The 19,390-nt window shown below is 39.0% G+C and overlaps 2 protein-coding genes across 5 annotated transcripts in view; one reads left to right on the top strand and one right to left on the bottom strand.

The window, feature by feature from the left end:
• Positions 1 to 12,642, top strand: part of LOC115215470 (organic cation transporter protein-like) — a 48,937-nt gene extending 36,295 nt beyond the window's left edge. The window contains exons 8-11 of the mRNA XM_036506094.1: positions 4,860 to 5,041; positions 6,354 to 6,517; positions 7,068 to 7,151; positions 12,527 to 12,642. Of these exons, the coding sequence (XP_036361987.1) occupies positions 4,860 to 5,041; positions 6,354 to 6,517; positions 7,068 to 7,146 (425 nt within the window). The 3' untranslated portion in view covers positions 7,147 to 7,151; positions 12,527 to 12,642. The remainder of the gene's footprint in view (positions 1 to 4,859; positions 5,042 to 6,353; positions 6,518 to 7,067; positions 7,152 to 12,526) is intronic.
• A 5,198-nt stretch (positions 12,643 to 17,840) lies between these two features.
• Positions 17,841 to 19,390, bottom strand: part of LOC115215469 (organic cation transporter protein-like) — a 104,432-nt gene continuing 102,882 nt past the window's right edge. For 2 of the 4 annotated variants that reach the window (XM_036506090.1, XM_036506089.1), the window contains exons 10-11: positions 19,041 to 19,120; positions 17,847 to 18,005 (exon numbers count right to left, since the gene is read on the bottom strand). In XM_036506090.1, the coding sequence (XP_036361983.1) occupies positions 19,042 to 19,120 (79 nt within the window). In that variant the 3' untranslated portion in view covers positions 17,847 to 18,005; position 19,041. Of the gene's footprint in view, positions 18,006 to 19,040; positions 19,121 to 19,390 lie in introns of all 4 variants that reach the window. The other 2 variants (XM_036506092.1, XM_036506091.1) reach the window with 2 other exon arrangements.

Below are 19,390 nucleotides of genomic sequence, written 5' to 3'. Positions count from 1 at the left end.
CAGTTTTCAGCCAATCCCACCTATTTTTTCCAGCAATTTCTGTTGTGGTTACATGGAATTGATTGTGTAGTCCATTCTTTCGTAATGCTTCTTCATGTCCGTTTTTTACTTCTTCCTTTGTTTCTCCTTTCTTCTCTGCTTTTAATACTCCCTCATTCGTAAGTGACACTAGCAAGGTTTCCTTACTTTCGACTAGATATCTCATTAAACTCTCGAGTTCGATACGCACGCAGATCTTCCACATTTACCTGTCCTCTTCCTCCATTTGCTCTCTTCATGTAATGGCAATAAGTGTCTGGACGTGGATGATGGGCTCCATGCGTCGTCAGAAGCTTTCATGACTTCCTATCCATCTCCTTTAACTCCTTCTCTGTCCACTTCAGGATCCCAGCACCATACCGAGCTACTGCGATTGCGCGCGAGTTTATTGCCAAACTTATATGTCTGGCATTCAGCTTTGAAGCCAATATTTTCTCACTCGCCGCAGGTATTCTCTTTTTGTTCTGTCCTTCATGTCATTGTGTTTGATTCCATCTGACTCAGGCATTCCCTGGTATTTACAGCTGGATTCTGGCTGGAATTGCCTTCACCATTTCACCACTTGGCAATCATATGCCTTCTGTTTTGACATGCTTTCCTCGTCTCATCACCATCGTAACACATTTTGAGAGTCCAAAATCCTTACTATCATCATTATTATTATTGTTGTTGTTGTTATTATTATGAAGGCAGTGAAATGGCAGAATCCTTAGAGTGCTGGGCAAAATACTTAGCTGCATTTCTTCTGGCTCTTTACATTCTGAGTTCAAATGCAGCTGAGGTCAACTTTGCCTGTGATACTTCAGAGTTAAGTTCTGGGGTCGAAGTGATCACTCTCCTTAAAGTTGCACGCCTTGTGCCATAATTTGAAACCGTCACCACGAACACCACCATCATCGTTTCATCACCATCAACATTGTCATCATCATCATCATCATCGTTATGTTTTGTTTCTTCCTTCAGCTTTCTATTTCTTGCCAAGCGTTCTCCCAACACCTAGGGCAAAGAGACTCACTGTATACATTGATAAACCAGTAAAATAAACACACCAGACTGTTTATTTAAAAACTGAAATAAAGTCATGTAAAAAAATGTTTCTTGACATTTCCCAGTCAGTAAGTCATCCAGTAGCTCTGAGCTTTCAAAGATGCCTTCAGGGAAGGTTATTGTTCTCACAGGGACAATGTTCGTCTTATTATTATATGCTTGGCTTTTGCTTTGTATTCGTACAAATTGACTCAAAGTCTCACCCAGAGATCTTAACAAACAACAAGTTAGAAATTCAAATTGGTGTTATGACTAGGGTGCCGTATTTGGGGTTTTACACAGAGTATTGCTCTAGAGATTGTCTGTCAAAACATAAGGCATCTACTTACAATGGAGAGACAGCACGCAGCATAGAGGAGCGTGTAAGTGACAATTGGCGAGAGCTCAAAGAGGAGAAAGGCTCGGCAGTGTTCTACTAATATGCTCAATTAGAATATAGTGGCTCGGTTTATAGCATAGAAGTTAAGGTATTATCAACGCATAAAACTGACTCGACACTCAGACACATTACCTAAGTTACACACATAGCAATAGACAGACCGACCGACCGACCCTCAACAGAAAACACGAATGGAACAATAACACCCGCCACTACACCACACAACACGACGACTAAAGACACAAGGAAGAGAAAATGGTACAAACAGTGTAATATACACTCAGTAGACAAATATGCACATACGTATGGTAAATATAAGAAATAGAGATAAATAGGTAAACAAAAAGCTGTATAAAGGGCACGGATACGAACAACAGAGTAAGCGAACCCATATACACACAAACACAGTAATTTCACAAACGGCTGCAGCAACATCAACATCCTGACCAACAGCAACAACAGAAACAACGGCAATAACAACAACTACTACTACTACTATTACTACTACCACCACCCAAACACAGAGACATGCAGTAACGACACCAAAAACCGGGGTCAAGGGCAGCAGCAGCAACGGATGGGGTGAAAGAAGGGTCATAGAGAAACTTACATAATAATACGTACGTCCCCTGTTAATACCGTAACATTGATACACTATTTTCTTCCTTAAGCACTGATTTTCTAGAGGACAGATAATTTTGCTTTTGAAATTACAAAGGCATGTATTCATTTGTATGTAGTACTCATGGTGAAATGAATTAGTACTATTCCTCCTTTCATATCAAGAAGTTATAGCAGGATTATTATCAATATTATAATTAATATTATTTCTAAGTGTTAATTGTATTATCCTTGTCGGAATCACTCTTAAATAGAGTTCATTTCACAATTCAGACAAACAGTTCTACTCGTGTTTACAGATTTTGAGTTGAAATACTCCCTGATTCTTCTTTTGATATACGCTGCTATAACTATAGCCAAATTTCTGGTGGTTGAATAAGAAAATTTTATACCCTGGCAATTAAATAATTTCCTATACTTACTTGAAGGTGAGAAGCATTTATCCAGCGGCAACGAATTTTCGAAGAATATTAGTAGCAATGGGATATGTGAATTGTGCATTACACCAGATAATATTCCTTGTTTTGGTCTTTCTATTATTTATATACACGTATTTCTTAGTATTAACATTATTAATATTAGATTTTCTCCAGCCGTAATTTTTATTCTTGAAGTTATACATTTCTATAAACTTATTATTTGATGAAAGCTCACAGCTTATTTTGCTGGGTATGGTGGAAAGTGTCAGCTGTCCACAGCTAGAATGCTAAGTTGACACTTGTTAACTGGTCATGCTTCAAGAACCCTGCAAAGAATTCTTGCAATTCCAAGCAATGCTGATTTTCTAAGTGTTCTACCTTTACACTTATAGACATATTTTGAGCCACGTTGGTAGTGTTGATACTTCCAATTGCACCAATTACTATTGGTACCACATCTGCTCTCCTCATTGATCATAACATTCGTATGTCCCACTTCAAATCGTTACAGTTGTTCAGTTTTTCTTCTTCTTTCTTTTTGATCCTGTAGTCACGAGGACATGTTATGACGATTATCATGCGTGTTCTTTCTTTTTTTTTTCTTCACCTTGACAATGTCCGGTTTTCGATGTCTGGTCAAGTGATCGCACTGAATCATTGCATCCCACAAGGTTTTGCGATTTTGACTCTCGTTCATTCCTCCTGGGATATGCTCAAGCCACATCTTTTGCTCTTTGTAGGCCGTGATTCCCACAAAGCACTCAATGGATCATTCTTGCCACATTGTCATGTCGTCTTTTGTATTTGTGTTGTGCAAATTTCGTGCATTCGCTAACCATACGCCATACTGTTTCACTCCTCCCACAACACATTTGTCTGCATTTGTCCCTGTCGGTAGTGTTATCGATTCTGCACTTCAGCTAGTTGGTCCTTAAGCTTGTTCTTGAGTTGCGCATATAAGCGATTCTGTCTTTATCATCAGATCACTCCTCCTTATCCATAGCCACCGGTCTTCTGTATCTGTCTTGGCGTTCGCATCTTTTGCAAACTAACAGTACATTGTTTCCCTTCCATGCACTTTCTGTGTGTGTGTGTGTGTGTGTGTGTGTGTGTGTGTGTGTGTATGTATGTGTGTGTGTGTGTGTGTGTGTGTGTGTGTGTGTGTGTGTGTGTGTGTGTGTGCGTGCGTGTGTTCTTTTTCCTCTGTAAGTTTTTCTTCCTCTACACAATTTTAAGCTTTAATGACGCCGGACTTCTTCACATGTTTCAACAATGGTTCCACGGCATTTTTACATACCACCCTAAGCTGTTTTCCTCTGCTTCGATAGAATCCTGGAAACCGATCAAACCTCACCCACCGCTTCTTCTGGGCAAGTACAGCCTGTCGATGTCACTGCTAGGGTGGAGGCTCCGTGCACTGTCAACATTTTCCTTGTCTTCGTATCCATGGAATCGTTAGCGCCTCGGGCGAAATGCTTGGCAGTATTTCGTCTGCCGCCACGTCCTGAGTTCAAATTCCGCCGATATCAACTTTGACTTTCATGCTTTCGGGGTCGATGAAATAAATACCAGTTATGTACCGGGGTCGATGTAATCTACTAACCCCTCCCCTCAAATGCCAGGCGTTGTACCTATAGTATAAAGGATTATTATTATTATATGTTTTACTTTTGCTTTGTACTTGTACAGGTTGGCTCCAAGTCTCACTCAGAGTCCCCAAGAGACAACAAGTTAGAAGTTCATGTTGGTGTTATGCATAGGGTGTCATATATTTGGTTTTGCACATAAATGAAGTAAACCACCCCTACAATCATTCCACCCAAACATTACTGAACGTTTATGATGCATTTTGGAGTAACAAGGAAGAAGCTGTTTCCTTCCATCATTGGTGTGGAAAGATCTAAAAAAGGCTTTATTTAAAGAACATATTAAATCTGTGACTGATGCTAAACGTGGACCAATTCCATATTAAATAATAAAACTTCCATTTAATCCGGTGTTTCCATTATTTTATCCAAACTCTTTTAGTATAACAGAATCATTGCTGCCCCAGCCAAAATGCTTAGTGGCATTTCTTCCGGTTTGTGTTCTGGGTTGAAATCCTGACATGGTCTTTTTTGCTTTTCATTCTTTCACGATCAAAAAACTAAAGAACCCAGTCAAGCACTGGGTTCAATGTAATGTTCCGTATGATCAAATGGTTAAGAAGCTTGCATCACAACCTTATGGCTCCTTGTTCAATCCCACTGTGTAATATGTTAAATAAGGGTCCACATGTCTGTGAAATACAGAAACGGGTTGCTTTTTTTCTTTTTTTACTTAAAGATTATATCTGTTACCTTTTTCTTTTTCAGCCCATCGATGGATATTAACTGCCAGTTCGATGTTAGGCCGTTTGTTTATCACTTCAGCCTTTTCAATTGTGTATTTATACACTTTGGAGTTGTATCCAACTTGTATAAGAAACGGTGCATTGGGGACTATGTCCACCTTTGCCCGTGTTGGTGGCAGTGTGGCACCTTACATTCTCAACTTTGTAAGTATTTAGATTCTTTCAGACTTGCTATTTGTTTTGTTGTTCGTCCCTTTTGTTAGTCCACCCATCATGGAACCAGCACAACTAGTAAAGAGACAGAGCTAGGCTTACCTTTCTATGGATTTACATAACAACATACGAATAAGAAAATATTATCCATCAGACCAAGCACAATGGCTATAAACCTTTTGTTACCGTATTTGGGATGAAATACACTGTATTTGTTTCAAAGAATTTAGTAAAATAGCTAAGCCTTTTCTTACCACATTTCTGAAATACACAGCATTTGTTTTAATTAATTTTGAAATAACGAAGAATTTAGTGGAATAACTTTGTCATTATTAAGCTGCTACTTCAGGTGGTGAGCTGGCAGAATCATTAACAGACTGGAACAAATTCTTGGCAGCATTTCGTCCGTCTTTACATTCTGAGTTGAAATTCCACTGAGGTCAACTTTGCCTTTCACGCTTTCGGGATCGATAAAATAAGTACCAGTTAGATATTGGGGTTGATGTAGTTGAACTACCCCAACTCACTCGAAATTGCTGGCCTTGTACCAAAATTTGAAACCATTGTTATTGTGCTACTTGGAACAATAAAACAAACTCACTCTGCCTTTCTCTTCTCCAGAAGGACATTCTATATTTCTTTTTTGCGTTACTCCACACTTGTCTGTCTGCTAGACCCCGACTTTCTTTTTCTTGTATATGTATTATTTTGTTGTTGTATACGTATTTTTGTTGCTGTCTTCACTTGTCCCTAAGGCCTTATTCTGTCTATTTATCGTATTTTTTGTCCCTCATCCGTCCACAAACAATCTCCTATCGAATTACTTTTATCCATTTTCTTTTGTCCATTTCCGTATACCCTTTTCATCCTTGTTTGTCCGTCTCATTTCGTCTTGTCATGTTTTGGTTACACTCCCATAAAGTTCTCTTGCTGGTTGCCTCCAGGGTGGAAGAAATATTATCAATAATGGCACGAAATTGCGCCCGAATCCTTGGTCGATAATTGACGAGGAGTTAGTGACTTTCTGTGTTTGTTCTCCATTCATCTGTGCATTTGGTATACGTTTTTCAACCTCATCATCCGCTTCTTTTTTTTTTCCATTCGTTTGTTTATTACAATACGTGTTTGACTTCTAATAACATTATTCACGTAACGTACCCCTTGTTTTTTTTTTACCTATATATGCTGAAATATAACAGGGTGATAACGGTGGGAACCCCTTTGACCATAAGTGTGCTGGTTCAGTAATGATCTGCGACCAAACAATAACAAAATCATATTTTTTTCTGATTTTTTTTTCCAGTCAGATTTGGTTTCTGGCAAGGTTGGTCGAATAATGCCGATGATTCTTATGGGACCACTTTCCGTAATAGCGGGGCTATTTTCATTGTTGTTACCCGAAACAAACAACCGGAAAATGATGGACAACTTCAGTGATTTGACCGAATCTGGACAACTGGAGTTCGCGTAGGTGTCTCTTAAATGATTTAAACATCATTAACATCATCATCACCGTCAGTAGTAGCATCATGATTCTCATCATCATCAATGTAATCATCATTATCATTTTTGTTATCATCATCATCATCATTATTATTGTTGTCATCAACATAACCATAATTATCATCATCATCATCATCATCATCATCGTTTGCACAACAACATCAACAATAACATCATCATTGATTTAATACGAAACTTAATCATCCAGGCGAAATGATTAGCGGTATTTCGTGTGTCTTTACATTCTGCATTCAAATTCGCCGAGGTGGACTTTGCCTTTCATCCTGTCAGGGTCGATAAATAAATTGAATACCAGTTGCGTACTGGGTCAATCTAATCGACTGGCCCCCTCCCCCAAAATTTCGGGCCTTGTGCCTAGAGTAGAAAAGAATTTTATTCATCATCATCTGCATCATCACTATCATCATCATATTTCAAATATTAAACATTATTTTGCTAAATGTCTGATTGGCTCTTTCCTCTTTTTCTTTCTTTCTTTCTTTCTTCCCTCCAGTGTTAAAAAGGATGAAGTTGTAAAGGAAGAAAGTCAAACTAAGCAACCGAATCAATCTGCAGAGGTCACAAAATTTTAATGCATGTATGTATGTTTGTATATAGGTGTATATAGATGTATGTATGTGGGCATGTACATGCGTGTGCATGTATTTATATAGATGTATGAATGCGAGCATACACACACATGCACACGCAGACGGACAGGCAGGCAAGCAGACAGACAGATAGACTGACAAACAGACAGAGAGACAGAAAGAAAGACAGACAGACAGACAGGCAGGCAGACAAACAGACAAACAGACTGACAGACAAACAGAGAGACAGAAAGAAAGACAGACAGACAGACAGGCAGACAAACAGACAGACAGACAGACAGACAGACAGATAGATAGATAGATAGATAGATAGATAGATACATGGATATATATATATATATATATATATATATATATATATATATATATATATATATATATATATATATATATATATATATAGATAGATAGATAGATAGATAATTTTCTTTATTGGCCACACAGGGCTGGACACAGAGGGGACAATTACAAATGTAGAGCTTTTCTTTTCGGAGATGGAAAATGAAAAAGAAGAAAAAAAGGAAACAAATGTAAAATTTCGATCAAAAGGGATCAGAAGAAAAAAAAGCGATCAAAAGGGATTGTGTATCACAGAAAGAAAAAAAAAAAATTTTTTAATAAGATTAGGTTCATCCGTGGAAAGAAAAGCCTATAGAAAAGACCATAGTAACCTCAGGCAGGGAGAAAAATAAGCACATGAGAGCAAAGTGCTCTCTCTCTCTCTCTCTTTTATGATTTACAGGATCATGCTCAAAGTGGTTTCGTCACTCGCACGCACCATCTTTGTTACATTTACCCACCTTTTTTTGAAACTTTCACGAGACAAAACCTGCCTTTCCATTCTCACCTTCCTTTTCAAGTGGTACTTGAAAAAGTTGATGAGTGATTGGCCAGAGAGGTAAGTGTTTGTCTCTAATCCTTTTGCTCAAGTCCACCACACACGTTCTTTCATCATAGCCACAAGTACGATGAAAACTGCCTTGCCTTCCCGGTTAAGGGAAGTGGGTGGTGCAATTTACACGATAGACTCGGCCGACAGGCGGATTCGTCCCACACGTGACAGCAGCCGTTCGGCATAAGCCCACAGGTCCAAAATGGATGGACACTGCACGAGTGCGTGCAGAACGGTTTCGTCGCTCTGACCGCATCTCGGGCAAGTAGGTCCAGTGTGTCTCGAACCATGCCTGTAGAGCTTAACCCGAACAGGTAATGCTTCTCAATAGCACTACTAGGCCAGAGATCTTTGGTGATTGTCCATAGGTCCCGGCCCGAAAGTTGTTCTGAACAAGCGGGTCAGGTGTCGCTCGTCGACGCCCAGATTCTGCCCGAGAACGTTGTTGCACCTCCCCTCCACTAATCCTCTATAGAACGCCTTTGTTGTAATGAAGTCGCACAAGTTTGGTCCCGGACGGCAGAGTTGCTTGAGAGCAACGCGACACTCGCGGTGTCATTCGCCTAGCCTCGGTCTCTGTTTGATCCACGATTGTAGTTCGGCCTAGGAGACGGCTGCGGGAAAGCGCGTCGCACAAAAGGCGACCACACCTGTTCACCATCGTCTATGAAGCGCAGGAGATAGATAGATAGATAGATAGATAGATAGATAGATAGATAGATAGATAGATGGATGGATGGATGGATGGATGGATGGATGGATGGATGGATGGATGGATAGATGGCTGGATGGGTGGATGGATGGATGGATGGATAGATAGATAGATAGATAGATAGATAGATAGATAGATAGATAGATAGATAGATAAATAGATGGATGGATAGATATGATAATCGACATAGCATGCCCCGGTGACAACGGGATCACTGTGAAAGAAGTAAAAATAAACAACGATGACTATTTGTGGTGGGAAATAGGAAGGTTGTGATGAATGAGGAGAGTAGAGACGATACCAATAGTAATTGGTGCCGTTGGAAGTATCAGCACTCAACTAACAACATGGCTGGAAAAGCCATGTAGAACACCTACGAAAATCAGCATTGCCTGGAACTGCAGGAATTCTTTACAGGGTTCTTGAAGCATGACCAGTAAACAAGTGTCACCCTAACCTGCTGGCTGTGGACAGCTGACACTTTCCATTATACCCAGCAAAATATGCTGTGAATTTTCATAAAATAATAATAATAATAATAATAATAATAATAATAATAATAATAATAATAATAATAATCAGCAAACAAGCAACGCTACTGAGCAACAAAAAGAGAACAAAAATGCTCCGCAAATATAACATCACAGAAAAAGATTTGCCGGAGATAAAAGAAAAGCTGAAGCAAGATATCCTTGCCAAAGCTCAAAGGATCCGCCGGTACGAGAAACGCCAACGCTTCTTTGAACAGAACAAAAAGTTCAACTCCGACCCCAAAAAGTTCTACCAAGAACTGGGCAAAAATAAAATAGAAGTCACTGCAGCACCAACGGCAGAAGAATTGGAAGAATTCTGGAGAGAAATATGGTCGGCGAACGAACAGCCAAAAAAAAGGAGTATGAAAATAACAAACTCGGCATCTGAACAACTTTGGACCCCCATAACAACTGAAGAGGTCACCCAGGCACTGCAAAAACTAAGCAACTGGAAGGCACCTGGGCATGACAAGATCCCCAACTTCTGGTTGAAATATCTAACAGGAATGCACAAAAAGCTGGCTGAAAACTTTAACAGCATACTAGCAGAGCCAGAGACAATGCCTGAATGGCTCACGAAGGGGAAAACCATCTTAATTCCCAAATCAAATGAAACAACAAAACCAGAAAACTACAGACCAATAACCTGCCTCCCTACTATGTTCAAGGCATTTACTGCAGTGATATCGCAAAGGCTGAACAAGCACCTGGACGAAAACAAACTGTTCCCAGAAGAGCAGAAAGGATGCCGCAAGGGCTCATATGGCTGTAAAGATCAACTAATGATTAATAAAGCCGTAACTGAAGACAGCCACAGAAAGAAGAAAGGCCTCAGTATGGCCTGGATTGACTACAAAAAGGCGTTTGATAGCATCCCCCACACATGGATCCTCGAAACACTAGCCATTAACAAAGTAGCACCAACAATCATAAAATTCATAGAGCACTCTATGAATAAATGGCAAACAGTCCTACACCTCCAAACAAAAGAGGGACTCATGAAAACCAAAGACATACCCATTAGAAGAGGAATATTCCAGGGAGACACGCTCTCTCCACTCCTTTTCTGCTTGGCACTGTCACCTCTATCTGATATGCTAAATAGAACTGGATGCGGATATAAATGTTACGGCAAAACGATCAGCCACCTTTTATATATGGATGACCTAAAACTATACGCTGCAAATGACAAACAGCTGGAAACACTATTAAAGACAGTTCATGGATTTACCAAAGAAATAGATATGAAATTTGGATTAGAAAAAAGCGCCAAAGTAACCATGAAAAGAGGAAAACTAGTTAAGAGTAACAACATCACACTAGATAAAAACCAATGAAATAAAAGAATTAGACCAAAGCCAAACTTACAAATACTTAGGAATCCATGAACTAGATAAGACAACACACACAAATGAAAGAGAAAATAAAACAAGAATATTATAGACGAGTTAGATCAATACTAAAAACAGAGCTCAATGCTAAAAACAAGATAATAGGTATCAACACTTTAGCTGTCCTAGTTATAAGTTACAGCTACAATATCCTTAACTGGACACGAAATGAACTGTCCAAAATAGATAGGAAAACAAGAAAAATACTGACAGGATCTAGGATGCATCACCCAAAATCTGACATAGAAAGACTATATATACAACGTATAGAAGGTGGTAGAGGCCTTATACAGCTGGAAAACTACTATAAAATAACCACCATAGGACTGCAAAAATACCTACTCCAGAAGGAAGGAAAACTGATCCAGATAGCAGCAAAACACGAGCAAAACAAAAAACAGTTCTCAGTATTTAAGGAAGCTGACAAATACAAACAAGAAATCATACCACCTAATAAACACAAAGAAGAAGAAGAAGATGATGAAGAAACAACAAAAGCTATAAAACAAATGAAATCCAAACTAAAAATAGAACAGCAACCAGCCATGATAAAACGATGGCAAGAAAAACCCCTTCATGGTAAATACTGCACTAAACTAAACGCAAAAGAAATAGACAAAGAAAAATCCCAGCAATGGTTGAGAAGCTCAGGACTCAAAGCAGAAACAGAGGGATTTTTAATTGCAGCACAAGACCAAAGCCTCCCCACCAGAAATTACCAAAAACATGTAATGAAAAGAAATATTACAAGTAACTGCAGAATATGTGGAGATGGACAAGAAACAATAAATCATATTATCTCTAGCTGCCCAGTCCTGGCTAAGAAGGAATATATTCACAGATATGACAAAGTTGGAACCTACATACATTGGAAGCTATGCCAACGTTATGGAATAACAACAGAAAAAAGATGGTATAGGCACACACCAGAAAAGGTCACAGAAAACGAGAAAGCAATCATACTCTGGGATATGCCGATACATACAGATAGAGAAATTAAGGCCAACAGACCAGATATAGTTGTCAGAGATCATGAAGGAAAAAAATGCTTTCTAATTGATGTATCAATACCGGCAGATGACAACGTGTCTCTAAAAGAAATGGAGAAACTCTCAAAATACAAAGACCTGGAAATAGAGGTAACTAGAATGTGGAACCTGAAAACAGAAACAATTCTTATCATAGTAGGTGCATTAGGCATGATAAAAAAATATTCAGACAAATACATAACAAAAACACCAGGACTTACAAACACATATAACATACAGAAAATTGCACTACTAGGCACTGCACACATCCTACGCAGAACACTTTCCATACAATAACCATCAGAGCATCACAACAAATCACAGCACATACCCAAGGCACACAGAGCTGCGCTCGGTAGTGATAGGGAAAGCACGCTATAAAACTAAAACTACTGAATAATAATAATAATATTATAGGAATGATCAAGAAGGGAACCGAAAATTATATGAGAATGATCCCTGGTTTACTATCCCTGCAAGAAGTGCAAAAGATTGGCTTAACTGGTACATCACACGTATTGAGAAGAGCATTGTTGATGTGAGAACTATTACTACCCATGTATTTTAATTTAACTCTATTTCTATCAAAAAAAAAAAAAAATGAACGAACTAGTGAGTTTAGTTTAATGGCCTACCAATGTATACTATGAGTTTCTTTGCCCTAGGAGTCGGGAAGATACCCTGCAAGAAATGGAAGCAAATTTGAAAGATGAAGAAAATCATAAATAATAATAATAATAATAATAATGATGATGATGATGATGATGATACACAGTTTTTAATCGCTCTTCCTTCTTCTTTTGCAGAGTTGGTGGTAAGACATCATCAACAGCAGCAAATTCTAACTTTTTCCGTCGTTCGTTGTCAATCACTGCTTCCTGTAAAGAGAGAATTATTTCAATTAAAAGAAATACTGTTCATATTAGGGTTTCTTTCAAAAAAAAAAATACATCTATATTTCGTTTGTGATTTAAAATGAGACGATTAATACAAACCTGACTTTATACCAAATAAAAATGAGAATTAAATTAAAAATAGAAAACTAAAGATATTTCTTCAACAGATCTCAAATGACACATGAAGAGGTAAAAAAACCCCACATCAAGTTATTTCTTAAAACAGGGATTCAAGTAGGAGCACTAATCAACTGTTGAATGCTTCGTTAGTTTACAAAACTAGAAAACTGTTTTGTTCAAAGGTCACAACAAATGGTGATGTTCAGGCTGAATATCAACCAGATGAATCTCTCGTCAGTTTAGAAGGGATTGCAAAGGTTATGGGCCTGCCTCTTTTTATTTGACTAAATTGTATTAAAATCAAGTAAGCTTTAGTGGAAAGTACTTTGGCAAACTCTTGGTAGCCTAATCGGTCTTGGATAATTCCGATATAGAGCTCCAAATTGATTGGTTGCATCAACATTACAAACAAGGCAACTAATGAGTTGGAGAGGAATTAACGTCACTAAATGACTGACACTGGTTTTATCAATCTTTAATGGACAGAAGGGAAGGTCAATAAGGTCAATCCAATGAGGTTTATCATCATCATCATCATCATCATCATTTCACATCCGTTTTTCTCGCTGGCATTGGTTGGACAGTTTGATAGGAGCTGCACCAGATTCCATTGTCCGTTTTGGCATGGTTTCTACAGATGGGTGCCCTTTCTAATGCCAACCACTTTACAGAATGTACTGTGTGCCTTTTATGTGGCACCAGTGCTTCTTACGTGGCACTGACATGAATTTGTGGTAAAGTACAATCAGGTAATCAGAAAGTTATCAAGGTAGGTAACTGCGTTGAATCCTTTATTATAAGAAGCAAAGGGAGGTAAATAACATAGCTTTCCAAATTGAATTTTAACTAAACGTCACTTTGCAACTGGTCAACTAGATCAATAACACAAAATATATTGATTCCAATTACTTTTTCAATCAGTTATGACTACTTTAAATATCTTTGGTGAATTCAAAAGTGATGATAAGGACCATGTACCCCACATGCATTCACAAACTGGCTAAATATACCTGTCTCCTAGCTTCCCTTCTGGTTATCTGATACAGTTCCCTGTTACCCCCACACCTCCAGTTTTTCCAGGCCTGTTTCGTTGCTCTAATGGTTTTGTCTACAGCATCGTTCAACCACCTCATCACCCTAGGTCTGGATGGGACATTGCACCAGCTGCAGATTTGGTTTGTGGCACTCAGTAAGCTGACCCACAGGAATTCCCTCTATTTTGCAAGTCTGTAGTTTCTCCCCCTCTCATCAAATTTCTCAGTTAGGACATCCCTAAATCTCAGAGCACATAAAGGGTCCTTGAGCTTCCAAACCCTTCTTTTCCAGATTGGTCTGCTCCTTGGCATTTTTCTGGCCTTGAGTCTAAAGTCACTAATGACTAGTCTAAGAAAAGACATTCAACAGGGAAGGTCTTTGTATTTAGGAGCAACCATACATGGTGAGAATATAATCGATCTGGCTAGCATAGTCACCTGATTGGTAGATTATCAGGTGGCTAGCTGACTTCCTGAAGTTGTTATTGAAGATCAATTGGTTATTTGCATCACAGAACTCCAGTAGCCTTGTCCCCTCTTTGTTTTGGGAACCAATTCCATGGTCCCTATGTACATCATGGAAGATATCGGGCTTCTGCCCGGCATGCCCATTGAAATCATCAGCCATGAAGATGAGATCATTATCACTTGTCTTTCAGGTACCCCGCAGAAGAATATCATAAAAGTGATAAACTCGCGTGGGGTAGGCAGAGATAATTACCGTTATACCATTCTGCAAGACTAGCCTGAGCTTCAGTACTCTATTACACATTCTGACTACCTCTATGACCTTATCCACCCATTTCTTTGCAAAAAGCAGGCCTACACCACCTACCCCTTCGCTGTTACCTTTCCAGAAGATTTCATACCTATGTGTCCTGCGTGTGAGGAACCTGGCTGAAGCCCCTCTCCGCCATACCTCTTGAATGCAGCATACATCAAAATGCTCCCCTTCAAGCATCTCAGCAATCTCACAAGACCTACCTTTCAATGTACCTACATTGACAGTGCCAACTCAGAGAACTGGGAAAGGGACGTGGAAGGGGGTATGAGAAGGAGGGATGGTATTCAGCACCTGAAAGAAGGTTTTAATGAATGTTTGATAACATACATGTCACATTAGTTGTTCTCACTTTAAAATTGTTGCCCCTATTGGGAGTGATTGTAAGATAAGTGTTGTAAGTATAAGCATTATAATCTTTGTAAATATAAACATTATTGCTGCAAACATAAACGGGTCAACGTTTAAATTAAGTAAATCAGCTGCTATTGGCTAGTCCATTATATATAGAAAGGGGTAGGTGGCTTGTTAATTTACTAAGTAATGCATCTCCTTTTGGTACATGCAGCAGTGTGGGATGATTGCTGGTGGTGCGGAGAGAGGGAGCTAGGCAAGTCTTCAGATACAGTAGTGAGGCGGAGCCTTATAGTGGTTTCCGATACAAGAGAATAGATTTCCATTATTGGTAGTGGTGGGCAGGAATGGGTGGGTGTATCACGGATAAGTAAAAGGCTAGCTTCGCCGCAGGAAATACCAGCCAAGATAAAAAGGCACTAGGAAGCAGAAAGAAGGAGAGAGAATGATAAAAAGGCACTAGGAAGCAGAGAGAGGGAGAGAGAGGGAAAAAGAGAGAGAGAAATAAAAAGGCACTAGGAAGCAGAGAGAGTGAGAGAGAAGGAGAAAGAGAGAGAAATAAAAAGGCAATAGGAAGCAGAGAGAGCGAGAGAGAAAGAGAGAGAGAGAGAGAGAGAGATAAAAAGTCATTAGGAAGCAAGGAGAGTGAGAGAGATACTAGAAAGGTTTTATTGCTGGAGAAATCATTGTAAATATAAGACCTGAGTCATGAAACGGATGAGAATTTTGCAAAAAAATTAGAGCGGGTGAGCGTCCAGATTAACGAATTTTAGAGAGAGAGAGAGAAGGAGAAAGAGATTTTGAAGAATATTTACTGAAGTTACAAAATAGAAAGAGTAATTTTCAACTCCCAGTAAATCCAAGAGTTGTTATGACATTCTATGAATTTACGGAACACTTTGTAGAATGAAGACAGACTGGCCTTTAGACTAGTTCCTTAAGGAAGATTTGAACCAACATGGCAAGCTGTCAAAATAGATTTCACTGATTTATATGAAGAACTAGAAGTCATAGTATACCTCCCCGTGATATTTATTTATAAGTACTTGAAGTGAGTGTTTGATCTTTTCAAGAAACACGAGTATACAGAAACTGGAGCAGACATGGCACCGAGGCAATGACTAGTGACCGAGACCTTTGGAGATATGCTGTGCTCGAGAAGACCCGACAAGCCAAGTGAGACCATAGCCCGTGGCCTATGCCAGTGGGTATAACCAGCCCACGCATGAATACCCCTCATTCATTGGACAATAAACTTTGCTTGCGAAGACCTATTGAGACAAGGGAAATCAAAATCAAAATCGCTGACATGGCCGATGACAGTACCGTCTGATTGGCACTTGTGCCAGTGTCACGCTAAAAGCACATCCGAGCGTGATCTTTGCCAGGGTCACGGATTGGCTCCAATGTCGGTGACACGTAAAAAGCACCATTCGAGTGTGATCGTTGCCAGCGTCACCTTACTGGTACATGTGCCAGTGCCACATGAAAAACAACATTCGAGCGTGGTCGTTGCCAGTGCCGCCAGACTGACTCCCGCGCAGGTAGCACATAGAAAACACATTTTGAACATGGTCGTTGCCAGAACCGCCTAACTGGCCCTCGTGCTGGTGGCACATAGAAGCACCCACTATACTCTCGGAGTGGTTGGCATTAGGAAGGGCATCCAGCTGTAGAAACTTTGCCAAATCAGATTGAGCTTGGTGCGACGACGACGATGATGATGATAATGATGACGATGAAGTAAATAAATTATATATTAAGATCAGAAATGGAACACAAGTTTTGGTAGATACATTGAGAGAAGAAATGGATATTTTGCTTTGACTCTGTAATTAGCAGGCATGTTAATTATTTCGAGTTATAAATTTCACCTATATGCGTTTTTTTTATTTACCTTTTTTAATGTTTTCTATTTTCAGGATGCCTATCATCGGGTTTGTGGAACTTTGGTAAAAACCCCAGGATGGTTTCACCAACAACATTTTTTCCCAGTTTGTGAATACATTTAAGGTACATGACCCTGACCCTCTCTTTTGCATCGACTAAGGATATTTAAAACAGTCATAACTGATTAAAGAAGTAATTGGAATCAATATATTTTGTGCTATTGATGTAGTTGACCAGTTGCAAAGTGACGTTTAGTTAAAATTCAATTTGGAAAGCTATGTTATTTACCTCCCTTTGCTTCTTATGATAAAGGATTCAACGCAGTTACCTCCCTTGATAACTTTTCTAATTACCTGATTGTACTTTATCACTGATATGCAATCTTATTTGCCGGTGGCTCCACCCTTAAATTATATCAATCTTGATCCAATACATGACAGATATGTAATTTCTTTCTTTTGGAACTTGAAACCGATTGATTTTCGTTTTATCAGGTTTCAAAACTACATAAGTTAGTATTATAAACTGTTGGTGTTAATTTATTAAAAGGGTTTTTGTGTTGTGGATAATCCACTCTCTCTTCCTATCTCTCTCTCTCTTTTTCTCTCTCTGTCTTTCTCTCCCTCTCTCTCTCTCTCCTTCTCCCTCTCTCTCCTCTTAGAGCCTGACTGTTTAACATTTGTAGAATATTACTTATTCAATATTTTATTCTGTAAGTATTAAGCATGGCAGTGCAATTTCTCCGTATTAATTTAACAACTGTTTTTGGTGCCACATAAAAAGGATTCATGTCACAGTGCCACGTAAGAAGCACTGGTGCCACATAAAAGGCACACAGTACATTCTGTAAAGTGGTTGGCGTTAGAAAGGGCACCCATCTGTAGAAACCATGCCAAAACGTTTTAAGAAATAACTTGATGTGGGTTTTTTTACCTCTTCATGTGTCATTTGAGATTTGTTGAAGAAATATCTTTAGTTTTCTGTTTTTAATTTAATTCTCATTTTTATTTGGTATAAAGTCAAGTTTTTATTAATCATCTCATTTTAAATCACAAACGAAATATAGATGTGTTCTTTATTGAACGAAACCCTAATATGAACAGTCTTTGTTTTAATTGAAATAATTCTCTCTTTACAGCAAGCAGTGATTAACAACGAACGACGGAAAAAGTTAGAATTTGCTGCTGTTGATGATGTCTTACCACCAACTCTGCAAAGGAAGAAGGAAAAGCGATTAAAAACAGTGTGTATCATTATTATTGTTATCATTATTTTTATCATCATCATCACCATTAGTAGTAGCAGTAGTTAACACAGACAGAATTTCCTTTTCCCTCCCTCCATCTGTTTTCTCTCCTCATTCCTTTCAGTTGAAGAGCATAGGCTCAAAACATCAAACACTTCTTCCATTTTTCCTGAACATGAAACTAATACACCTTGCTTGTTGTTCGCTCACCTGTTGCTGTCTTGTGTCTTTGTTTAATTTTGAATCATAACAGTAGTTGTAGTAGTTGTTCGGGTGTGGGTATTGGTAGAACTTTTCAAGTGTTTTGTGGTATTTCTTCCGGCCCTTTGCATTCTGAGTTCAAATCTGACCGAGTTGACCTCGGTGGGATTCGTTTTAGGGAAATCTCAGCATACTAATTGCCTGGTCAAAGCAGTAAATGCATTGAGACGGGAGAAAAGCAGTCACTGTGGACCTTGCCTCTTTTCTGAAGTCTTCTTTTTCCCTGATGTAATATTAGTGTCTCAACATAGATTCAATGCTAACCACATACATGTGTACTGTTCATGCCTACAGATTTCAGTGCCTCTCCTTATTGTTTCTTCTTCTGGTTTTAATAATGGTTGAATGTCATCAATGGTAATAATAAAGTCTGGATAGCTGCAAATGGTGGTTAGTGATGGGGTTTAGTTATTCTAAAAAACTATTCTTCTTTGCCAACACTCCATCCATCCATCCATCCATCCGTCCGTCCGTCCGTCCGTCCGTCCGTCCGTCCGTCCGTCCGTCCGTCTGTCTGTCTGTCTGTCTGTCTATCTGTCTGTCTTTCTGCCTGTCTGTCTGTCTGTCTGTCTGTCTCTCTGCCTGCCTGTCAATGTGTGTGTGTGTTTGTGTGCGTGTGCTCACACACATAGATGCACATACACATGTACGTACCTACATACATACATACATACATACATACATACATACATACATACATACATACATACATATGCACATGCATACATATATACGTACATTAAGAATTTATATCCTCTGCAGATTGTCTCGGTTTCATTGGGTGAGTTTCTTCCTTTAGAATTGCATCCTTTTTAGTACTGGAAGGGAAGAAAGAAAGAAAAAGAGAAAAGAGCCAATCAGACATTTAGCAAAATAATGTTTAAGAGTTGAAATATGATGCAGATGGTAATGATGGTGATGATGATGATGCAGATGATGATGAGGGAGATGATGATGATGATGATGATGATTAAGATTCTTGTTAAATCAATGATATTGTTGCTGTTGATGTTATTGTGCAAACCTTCCATTCCACTGCTGTTGCTCCTGGGGGTGAGCTAGTCTCAGCTCATATCCATTCAGGTATC

The sequence above is a fragment of the Octopus sinensis genome, linkage group LG9, assembly GCF_006345805.1.
Source record: "Octopus sinensis linkage group LG9, ASM634580v1, whole genome shotgun sequence".
Lineage (NCBI taxonomy): Eukaryota > Metazoa > Mollusca > Cephalopoda > Octopoda > Octopodidae > Octopus > Octopus sinensis.
Note: the sequence above shows the minus strand (reverse complement) of the source record. Positions and strands in the feature narration are given on the sequence as shown.